Raw genomic sequence first — 11515 nt, 5'->3', positions numbered from 1 at the left:
CTGGCCAACATGGTGAAACCCTGTTTCTACCAAAAATACAAAAATTAGCCGGGTATGGTGGTGCATGCCTGTAGTCCCAACTACTCAGGAGGCTGAAGCAGGAGAATCTCTTGAACCCAGGAAGCGGAGGTTGCAGTGAGCCAAGATCACGCTACTGTACTCCAGCCTGGGTGACAGAGTGAGACTCCATCTAAAAAATAAAAAATAATAATAAGCTGATCACCTGAAGGCAGCTCTTTAAAATGGATTTCCTCTGCCTCTTCTGCAACCTTCCCATGAAGTATCAGTGTGTCCCGATATTTCCGATGAAGTTTGAATTCTGACACTGGGTTTGCTACCGGGACATCTTCACAGCTCTCTTTAGAATCCAGTTTCAGAGTCTGAGTCATCAATTGTACCAAGGCATTAATTTCATTTGTCTGACCTTTCCTGGGGGAAAAAAGTATCCCTCTGTTATTTAATTGACTTCATGAGAATTTTTCGTTAAAAAATCACACGCAAAACCTTTAGGGAGTTCTGCTTTGAAATGTCCAAGTAAGCTCCTACAGACTGACCTGACACTTCCGCAAATAACAACTACAAACTCTAGACAAAATACAAAACTCAACAATGTAAAGGCAATGCAGAATAAACAAAATCTGCAGGCAGATCTGGGAGAAGAGTCAACACCTTTTAGCCTGAGGGCAGGGCATGGGCAGATCAAAGTACAAGAGAACTCACAATCTTTCTGGCCTACAGAAAGGAGAGTTCAGAACAACCACTGTCACTAGAAAGTGACAGAGGAACCTTGGAGACAGTCTAAAAGAAACAGCCCCAGATTCTGTGTATAAATTCTGCCTGTTTCAAAGTAACTTAACCACACTCAAGTACAAAGCTCAAGAACAGTTAAACACAAAATACCAGCTTCCAATGAGGTAAAATTCAGTATCTAGCCTCCCATCAAAAATAACCAGATATGCAAAGAAGCAGGAAAATATCATGCATTTGTGAAGAGAAAGAAATCAGTTAATAGAAACATACCCAAATATGACACAACCGATAGAATAAATGAGGACATTAAAATGGGTAGTATAAATATATTCCATATGGCCAAGGTAGAAGAAAACATGAACATGTTAAGGAGACACTAAGATATTTTAAAAAGACCCAAATCAAATTTCTAGAAATGAAAGATACAATATATTAAATACACGGGATAGGATTAACAGATTAGACATTGCAGAAGAAAAGATTAATTAACTCAAAGACATAGCAATAGAATCTATGAAATGTGAAACAGAAAAAAAGTAAAAATAAGCCAGGTGCAGCGGCTCATGCCTGTAATACCAGCATTCTGGGAGGCCTAGGCAGGCGGATCACCTGAGGTCAGGAGTTCAAGACCAGCCTGGCCAATATGGTGAAACCCGGTTTCTACTAAAAATACAAAAATGTAGCCGGGTGTTGTGGCGCGTGCCTGTAATCCCAGCTACTCGGGGCCGGGGGGGCCGGGGGGCTGATACAGGAGAATCGCTTGAACCTGGGAGGCAGAGGTTGTAGTGAACCGAAATCATGCCACTGCACTCCAGTCTGGACGACAGAGTAAGACTCTGTCTCAAAAAAAAAAAATAAATAAAAAATAAAATATTTTTTAAAAACATAAAAATAAACAGAGCATCAGTGAGCTGTGGCACAAATTTAAGGAGTCTAATATACATGTAATTAGAATCCCTAAGAGGGCAGAAAGAAGTCAAAAAAAAAAAAAATGTGAAGAAATAACGGCCAGGCCAGGCGTGGTGGCTCACGCCTGTAATCCCAGCACTTTGGGAGGCCGAGGCGGGTGGATCACAAGGTCAGGAAATCGAGACCATCCTGGCTAATATGGTGAAACCCCATCTCTACTAAAAATACAAAATATTAGCAGGGTGTGGTGGTACGCGCCCGTAGTCCCAGCTACTCGGGAGGCTGAGGCAGGAGAATTGCTGGAACCTGGGAGGCAGAGGTTACAGCGAGCCGAGATCGCGCCACTGCACTCCAGCCTGGGTGACAGAGCAAGACTCCATCAAAAAAAAAAAAAAAAGAAAAGAAAATCAGACATGTGCATAGAAGACACATTTTTGGCCAGATTAGTTCACACCTGTAATCTCAGCACTTTGGGAGGCCAAGGCGGGCGGATCACCTTAGGTCAGAAGTTGAGACCAGCCTGACCAACATGGAGAAACCCTGTTTCTACTAAAAATACAAAATTAGCCAGACGTGGTGGCACATGCCTGTAATCCCAGCTACTAGGGAGGCTGAGGCAGAAGAATCGCTTGAACCCAGGAGGCAGAGGTTGCAGTGAGCTGAGATCATGCCACTGCACTCCAGCCTGGGCAACAAGAGCGAAACTCCGTCTCAAAAAAAAAAAAAGAGGCCGGGCGCGGTGGCTCAAGCCTGTAATCCCAGCACTTTGGGAGGCCGAGACGGGCGGATCACGAGGTCAGGAGATCGAGACCATCCTGGCTAACACGGTGAAACCCCGTCTCTACTAAAAAAAATACAAAAAACTAGCCGGGCGAGGTGGCGGGCACCTGTAGTCCCAGCTACTCGGGAGGCTGAGGCAGGAGAATGACGTAAACCCAGGAGGCGGAGCTTGCAGTGAGCTGAGATCCGGCCACTGCACTCCAGCCTGGGCCACAGAGCGAGACTCCGTCTCAAAAAAAAAAAAAGAGACTTTTTAGCTCCAGCATATGCCACAAACCATTTATAATTTTATCAGTGGGAATACTAGATATCTGAATACTACTGAAAATGTACATTTAATATTCATTAAAAAAGAAATAGTTTATAAAGGGAGACAGAAAAACAAGAACTTACCCTTCCCTGCAATCCCCATCTGACTTATCAGTTGAACTTGTAGAAGAACTTAACTCATCCTCAGACAGACAATGAATCAGTTTCCTTTCCTATTAAATGTTTGGAAGACATAAAATTCTACATGACAACACAACCAGAATGTGATACTTGAACCAGTCTTAGATGCAACAACTAGACACAATATGTTCCTAGGTGCAATACAGCAGGAGAATCTAACAAATACAAAAATTGTTCCCATATGATTTGTGGCAAAAAAAAGCACAAAAACTGATTTTACCCATATGATATCCCAGTTCACTTATAAAGTTCACAAGAATAACTGAAGAACATCAGGTGAAGTTTTGTTTGTTTTTGTTTTTATTTGTTTTTTTTTTTGGTTTTTTTTTTTTTGAGACAGAGTCTTGCTCTGTCGCCAGGCTGGAGTGCAGTGGCACGATCTTGGCTCATAGCAACTTCTGACTCTCTGGTTCAAGCAATGTTCCTGCCTCAGTCTCCCAAGTAGCTGAGATTACAGGCACGTGCCACAATGCCCAGCTAATTTTTGTATTTTTAGTAGAGACAGGGTTTCACCATTTTGGCCAGGGTGTCTTGAACTCCTGACCTCATGATCTGCCCACCTCGGCCTCCCAAAGTGCTGAGATTACAGGCATGAGCCACTGCGCCTGGCCAAGGTGAAGTTTTACAAGAGTCTCAGCTGTGAAGAAATTTCCAGAGGAGAGTGGATGGCTAGTTCCGGCGTATCAACTCCTAAGCAGAGAGCTTGCTCTATAGGAATGTTGGCATTTTAAATTACCTAAGCAACCTCAGCTTGCCTGTTTTTTTGTTTTTGTTTTTGTTTTTTGATACAGGGGTGTCACTATGTTGCCCAGGCTGGCCACAAACTCCTGGGCTCAAGCAATCCTCCTTCCTTGGCCTTCCAAGTAGCTGGGATAACAGCCACAAGCCACCATGCCCAGCTTCAGCTTGCTCTTAATGTGAGACTGTTAAAGTGCTTTAAAGGATTACCTAATAATACACATAGACCTTACAACTCTGGGATATGGAAGGCAGCCTCTATTAGTGAAATAACTAAATGATACAGTTAAAGAAATAATACATCCATTACTTTCAAAGAGCAGGAAAAATTCCCAGAGTATTATACAGAGAGGTGAGCATGGGTTAGAAACCTAGCAATTACCCATTTAGCCAAAAGATGGTGTCCCTACATCATCTACAGGCAAGAAGGTAAACTACATTGACACAAATAAGAAACTGAGGAATGATTAGCAAGTGAGACTCGAATCTGGCAACACAGATGGGTATGTTGGTATCACAGCAGACTGAGCAAAGTGTTGCCTAGTGCAAGTCCTTAGAAAGTTCTGTTTACTTATTTATTTATATTTTTGAGACAGGGTCTTGCTCTGTCACCCAGGCTAAAGCACAGTGGTATGAACACAACTCACTGTAGCCTTGACCTCCTGGGCTCAAGTGATCCTTCCACCTCAGCCCCCTGAGTTGCTGGGACTACAAGTGTGCGCCACCTTGCCAGGTAATTTTTTTTTTTCTTAGAGACAGGGTCCAGCTATGTTGCCCAGATTGATCTCAAACTCCTGGGCTAAAGCAATCTTCTCACCTTGGCCTCCCAAAGTGCTAGTATTATAAGCATGAGCCACTGCATCAGGCCAGGAAGTCCTGTTTTAAAGACCAACCTAAGAAATATCTTCAATTAGGCTATCAATTGTTTATAAGAGTACCTGAAAAATTTATTTCCTTAATGGGTCAAACATAATCCTTTTGACTATTATTTACCAGTTCCTTTCTTTATCAAGAGTGAAAAGATGTAATAAGCTGGCCCTGTCCCAAAAATAAATGGAGCTGACATTTAAAAGGTTTACTGCATTAGGCCTGCCAGAAGTAGACTGTCCACCTTCTCTCTTAGGAGTACGTAATGCACCTGAGTGACACTGCAGTCAGAGGAGAGCCGTCGGGCGGGCGTGGGCTGGTCTTCCTCCTGGGGTTTTCCTTGCCCTGCTACACTCAGAGAAGCTTTCCTCACTGAAGGGCCTGAAAAAGCAAACATACCCAGTAGTTGTTTGTGGTGGGCTGCCCCAATTGAAGAAGGCTTTGTATTTGGTATGGAACGTACCCCAGCAAGAGCTGGCCCAAAAGTAACTCAAACAGCATATTTATCATTACTCTGGTGTCTGACACTTCAGTTGAAATCTTAGCTCTGGGTCCACCAGTTCTGGGACCTTGGGCAAGTTACTTAACTCCTCAGAGCCTCTGTTTCCTCAGCTGCAAAATGGTGATAATAATGCATATTTTGGCAATTACTGTAAATATGAAATAATACCCTTAATATGTTTACCATAATGCCTAAGACATGGTCAGCATTCAGTAAATGGAAACTGCTAGTACTATCTTTAAAAAATAATAAAAAGAATGATAGCCCTCAGCCTAGGGCAGCACCACTCCCCCAGCAACCTCCCTCTGTTCCTAAGATGAGAGCAATTCACTGACTAGTGGACACTGGACATGGAAAAAAGTTAAACATTCACTTGATTTCTGGTCTGAAACCTCCCAAGAGTTACTGCCACTCAAAGCCCTCTTGTTATTTCTTTAACATCCCCTTCCGCTGATATTTGAACCAGATTCAACACCCTATGATGATTTCTTAAAAGGCTTGACTAAGAAATTTCAAAATCTTTTCCAAATCAATTTCCTACATATTTTACTGCTGCTGGAAAGTTTCAACTTCTCATAGTCAGAACCAGTGCTTCTGTCCACGGACTATACCTCTAACTGCCAATTAGATGAAGAAAAGAAGTCAACTTTACCTGAAGAGGATATTTCTTCCTGTGACTGCTTTAGTCGCCTCCTCTCTCTGGCTGATAATGGTCGATCCTTTAAAAGAAAGTCACAGAGTCACTTCCATTCCTACTTGCTATTCTTATACAATCCCTGATGTATCATCCAGCATTAAGAAAAAGGTCTCAGCTGGATGCGGTGGCTCACACTTGTAATCTCAACACTCTGGGAGGCTGAGGTGGGCAGATCATGGGGTCAGGAGTTCAAGGCCAGACCGACCAACATGGTGAAACCCCATCTCTACTAAAAATACAAAAATTAGCCGAGCATGGTGGCACATGCCTATAATCCCAGCTACTCGGGAGGCTGATGCAGGAGAATTGCTTGAATCTGGGAGGCGGTGGTTGTAGTGAGCTGAGATCGCGCCATTGTACTCCAGCCTGGGTGACAGAGCAAGACCAAAAAAAAAAAAGGTCTTGCACTGGACTTACAGGAGTGTCCACTGGAAACCAGCCCACAGCAGGGTTATAGCTACTAGCGAGAAATGATCACAGCCCTCGTTTCTGGGAGGTGCTCATTTTTAGAAGGGCAAATGGGGACTTTCACATTTGCCATATTCAGAATCTACTTGGTTTCTGGGGGGTTTTTTTGTTTTTTTTTTGTTTTTTTTGAGATGGAGTCTTGCTCTGTAGCCCAGGCTGGGATGCAGTGTGGCCCGATCTCAGCTCACTGCAAGCTCTGCCTCCCGGGTTCATGCCATTCTCCTGCCTCAGCCTCCCGAGCAGCTGGGACTACAGGCGCCCGCCACCACGCCTGGCTAATTTTTTATATTTTTTAGTAGAGACGGGGTTTCATCGTGTTAGCCAGGATGGTCTTCATCTCCTGACCTCGTGATCCGCCTGTCTCGGCCTCCCAAAGTGCTGGGATTACAGGCGTGAGCCACCTTGCCCAGCCTACTTGGTTTCTTTAATTCACTGGAAGTGACCATCTCTGAAACCACAGAATCTGTCCATTTCAATCAAAGATTCTGCTGAGGCTGGGTGCGGTGGCTCACACCTGTAATCCTAGCACTTTGGGAGGCTGGGGCAGGTGGATCATCTGAGGTCAGGAGTTTGAGACAAGCCTGGCCAACATGGCAAAACCCCATCTCTAATAAAATACAAAAATTAGACAAGCGTGGTGGCTGGCACCTGTAGTTCCAGCTACTGGGGAGGCGGAGGCAGAAGAATTGCTTGAACCCAGGAGGCGGAGGTTGCAGTGAGCCAAGATCATGCCACTACACTCCAGTCTGGGCAACAGAGTGAGACTCCATCTCAAAAAAAAAAAGATTCTGCCGAGATCATATCTGTCCCATCTGTCCCTTCCAGTGTTTGGCAAGAAGCAGAGCTAAGATGTTTTAATACAAAACTTCATAATATACACAAGATTTTACAACCAATAAGAAGGTTTTGGAGGGTTTTGCTTTGAGACAGCTTCTCGCTCTGTACAGTGCTGTACCAGGCTGAAGTACAGTGGCATGATCTCGGCTCACCTTAACCTCTGCCTTTTGAGTTCAAGCCATCCTCCCACCTTGGCCTCATAGTAGCTGGGACTATAGGCATGTGCCACCACATTTTACTAATTTTTAAATTTTTTGTAGAGACAAGGTCTCACTATATTGCCCAGGCCAGTCTTGAACTCCTGGGCTCAACTGATCCTCTTGCTTCAGCCTCCCAAAGTACTCGGATTACATGCATGAGCCACCACACCTGACTATAAGGTTTTTAAAAATCCAACATATGTTCCCACAAACCTTTGATGATGACATCGCACTGCTCCTTGAACTGCTCACAGACCCACTGACCACTCTACACTGGTTTTCAGCCTCTTTTTGTATTGATGTGATGTCCACTTTCCCAACAATGGGATGAGAAGGCAAAACTCGAGGAGGCGACTCTTGGAACTTAAATAATTAAAAAAGAAGATTAACAGTTTCATATACAGCCCCTTCCAATGTTCCCCTATCAGCAGGTTCCCTATGTATGTGTCAGTGGTTTGCTCTTAAAATCTTCAAAACATTGCATTTTTTTTGAAAAGACTCTGCCAAAAGTCAATCATCTAAGAAGCTTATGGAGAGGATACCTGTTGAAGTCATTTCAAGAAATGAGATGTCAACATGATTCTGTGGAGAAGCTGAAGAAAGAACTGTTCATCAGTACAATACAGATGGGGTCAAAGGTTTACCCTCATTAGCCTATTCCTTTAACTTTCAAAATGATCTGTCCATCTTTGCTGGAGAAGATAAAATCCTTACTCTCTTCCAACTCACTGATATTTGAAAACTAGTATTTAGCATCTTGCCATTGTCACCCTTCTGTATATGTTCCTTGCATTTCTTATGTGCCTTCTGGCAATTGTTAATTGCTCTAAATAGAAACTGAGCTTCCCAAAGTCCACCTCCCAAACCAAAGCAAAATGACTTACAGCAAAGAGATCTCTGCCAACTTGTCTCTTTTCCCCTCTGTGCTCAGTCTGTTCTCTCTTCTTCTGCCGTCGCTGTCGAGACAGAGAAGGTTCAGACCCAGAGTTGTGTGGCTGTAAATCTGGGTGGATTCTGCCCTGTTTTTCTATAGTACATTCACCAGTAACTTGATCCTTAAAAATAATAAAATGACATTTTAAAGTATAGCAGCAACCTGGTACTAAAGTAAGCTGCCCATAAAAAGTGGTTTTTGTCTTTAGCATGAAAACGTTCCTCAAAAAACTGTTTCCATATTGCAATTTAAAGTGTTACCTGGAAGTTGTAAATTGACCCATCACAATGTAAAGTTCACAATATGGTCCAAATATAACAATGCAGAATTGAATACAGAGGTATACATAACCTTCCTCTTAGAAAACAAAAGAAGTGGGCCAGGCATGGTGGCTCACCCCTGTAATCCCAGCACTTTGGGAGGCCGAGGCGGGCGGATCACTTTAGGTCAGAAGTTGAGACCAGCCTGACCAACATGGTGAAACCCCATCTCTACTAAAAATACAAAAATTAGCCGAGCATGGTGGCACATGCCTATAATCCCAGGGAGGCGGAGGCAGAAGAATTGCTTGAACCCAGGAGGCGGAGGTTGCAGTGAGCCAAGATCATGCCACTACACTCCAGTCTGGGCAACAGAGTGAGACTCCATCTCAAAAAAAAAAAGATTCTGCCGAGATCATATCTGTCCCATCTGTCCCTTCCAGTGTTTGGCAAGAAGAAGTCACAGAGTCACTTCCATTCCTACTTGCTATTCTTATACAATCCCTGATGTATCATCCAGCATTAAGAAAAAGGTCTCAGCTGGATGCGGTGGCTCACACTTGTAATCTCAACACTCTGGGAGGCTGAGGTGGGCAGATCATGGGGTCAGGAGTTCAAGGCCAGACCGACCAACATGGTGAAACCCCATCTCTACTAAAAATACAAAAATTAGCCGAGCATGGTGGCACATGCCTATAATCCCAGCTACTCGGGAGGCTGATGCAGGAGAATTGCTTGAATCTGGGAGGCGGTGGTTGTAGTGAGCTGAGATCGCGCCATTGTACTCCAGCCTGGGTGACAGAGCAAGACCAAAAAAAAAAAAGGTCTTGCACTGGACTTACAGGAGTGTCCACTGGAAACCAGCCCACAGCAGGGTTATAGCTACTAGCGAGAAATGATCACAGCCCTCGTTTCTGGGAGGTGCTCATTTTTAGAAGGGCAAATGGGGACTTTCACATTTGCCATATTCAGAATCTACTTGGTTTCTGGGGGGTTTTTTTGTTTTTTTTTTGTTTTTTTTGAGATGGAGTCTTGCTCTGTAGCCCAGGCTGGGATGCAGTGTGGCCCGATCTCAGCTCACTGCAAGCTCTGCCTCCCGGGTTCATGCCATTCTCCTGCCTCAGCCTCCCGAGCAGCTGGGACTACAGGCGCCCGCCACCACGCCTGGCTAATTTTTTATATTTTTTAGTAGAGACGGGGTTTCATCGTGTTAGCCAGGATGGTCTTCATCTCCTGACCTCGTGATCCGCCTGTCTCGGCCTCCCAAAGTGCTGGGATTACAGGCGTGAGCCACCTTGCCCAGCCTACTTGGTTTCTTTAATTCACTGGAAGTGACCATCTCTGAAACCACAGAATCTGTCCATTTCAATCAAAGATTCTGCTGAGGCTGGGTGCGGTGGCTCACACCTGTAATCCTAGCACTTTGGGAGGCTGGGGCAGGTGGATCATCTGAGGTCAGGAGTTTGAGACAAGCCTGGCCAACATGGCAAAACCCCATCTCTAATAAAATACAAAAATTAGACAAGCGTGGTGGCTGGCACCTGTAGTTCCAGCTACTGGGGAGGCGGAGGCAGAAGAATTGCTTGAACCCAGGAGGCGGAGGTTGCAGTGAGCCAAGATCATGCCACTACACTCCAGTCTGGGCAACAGAGTGAGACTCCATCTCAAAAAAAAAAAGATTCTGCCGAGATCATATCTGTCCCATCTGTCCCTTCCAGTGTTTGGCAAGAAGCAGAGCTAAGATGTTTTAATACAAAACTTCATAATATACACAAGATTTTACAACCAATAAGAAGGTTTTGGAGGGTTTTGCTTTGAGACAGCTTCTCGCTCTGTACAGTGCTGTACCAGGCTGAAGTACAGTGGCATGATCTCGGCTCACCTTAACCTCTGCCTTTTGAGTTCAAGCCATCCTCCCACCTTGGCCTCATAGTAGCTGGGACTATAGGCATGTGCCACCACATTTTACTAATTTTTAAATTTTTTGTAGAGACAAGGTCTCACTATATTGCCCAGGCCAGTCTTGAACTCCTGGGCTCAACTGATCCTCTTGCTTCAGCCTCCCAAAGTACTCGGATTACATGCATGAGCCACCACACCTGACTATAAGGTTTTTAAAAATCCAACATATGTTCCCACAAACCTTTGATGATGACATCGCACTGCTCCTTGAACTGCTCACAGACCCAGTGACCACTCTACACTGGTTTTCAGCCTCTTTTTGTATTGATGTGATGTCCACTTTCCCAACAATGGGATGAGAAGGCAAAACTCGAGGAGGCGACTCTTGGAACTTAAATAATTAAAAAAGAAGATTAACAGTTTCATATACAGCCCCTTCCAATGTTCCCCTATCAGCAGGTTCCCTATGTATGTGTCAGTGGTTTGCTCTTAAAATCTTCAAAACATTGCATTTTTTTTGAAAAGACTCTGCCAAAAGTCAATCATCTAAGAAGCTTATGGAGAGGATACCTGTTGAAGTCATTTCAAGAAATGAGATGTCAACATGATTCTGTGGAGAAGCTGAAGAAAGAACTGTTCATCAGTACAATACAGATGGGGTCAAAGGTTTACCCTCATTAGCCTATTCCTTTAACTTTCAAAATGATCTGTCCATCTTTGCTGGAGAAGATAAAATCCTTACTCTCTTCCAACTCACTGATATTTGAAAACTAGTATTTAGCATCTTGCCATTGTCACCCTTCTGTATATGTTCCTTGCATTTCTTATGTGCCTTCTGGCAATTGTTAATTGCTCTAAATAGAAACTGAGCTTCCCAAAGTCCACCTCCCAAACCAAAGCAAAATGACTTACAGCAAAGAGATCTCTGCCAACTTGTCTCTTTTCCCCTCTGTGCTCAGTCTGTTCTCTCTTCTTCTGCCGTCGCTGTCGAGACAGAGAAGGTTCAGACCCAGAGTTGTGTGGCTGTAAATCTGGGTGGATTCTGCCCTGTTTTTCTATAGTACATTCACCAGTAACTTGATCCTTAAAAATAATAAAATGACATTTTAAAGTATAGCAGCAACCTGGTACTAAAGTAAGCTGCCCATAAAAAGTGGTTTTTGTCTTTAGCATGAAAACGTTCCTCAAAAAACTGTTTCCATATTGCAATTTAAAGTGTTA

General features: G+C 43.9%; 1 protein-coding gene across 3 annotated transcripts in view; it reads right to left on the bottom strand.

The window, feature by feature from the left end:
• The window catches only part of NEK4 (NIMA-related kinase 4), a 90945-nt gene that overhangs the window by 58252 nt on the left and 21178 nt on the right, over positions 1 to 11515 (bottom strand). For 2 of the 3 annotated variants that reach the window (XM_011986203.1, XM_011986205.1), the window contains 8 exons: positions 9982 to 10049; positions 9057 to 9133; positions 8083 to 8253; positions 7412 to 7561; positions 5649 to 5715; positions 4766 to 4875; positions 2833 to 2921; positions 224 to 429 (listed from right to left, as the gene is read on the bottom strand). In XM_011986203.1, coding sequence (XP_011841593.1) covers positions 224 to 429; positions 2833 to 2921; positions 4766 to 4875; positions 5649 to 5715; positions 7412 to 7561; positions 8083 to 8253; positions 9057 to 9133; positions 9982 to 10049 — 938 coding nt within the window. Of the gene's footprint in view, positions 1 to 223; positions 430 to 2832; positions 2922 to 4765; positions 4876 to 5648; positions 5716 to 7411; positions 7562 to 8082; positions 8254 to 9056; positions 9134 to 9981; positions 10050 to 10535; positions 10686 to 11206; positions 11378 to 11515 lie in introns of all 3 variants that reach the window. The other variant, XM_011986204.1, reaches the window with a different exon arrangement.

Source organism: Mandrillus leucophaeus, unplaced genomic scaffold (genome assembly GCF_000951045.1).
Source record: "Mandrillus leucophaeus isolate KB7577 unplaced genomic scaffold, Mleu.le_1.0 Scaffold296, whole genome shotgun sequence".
NCBI classification, from domain to species: domain Eukaryota; kingdom Metazoa; phylum Chordata; class Mammalia; order Primates; family Cercopithecidae; genus Mandrillus; species Mandrillus leucophaeus.
This window is presented reverse-complemented; position numbering and strand designations above follow the sequence as displayed.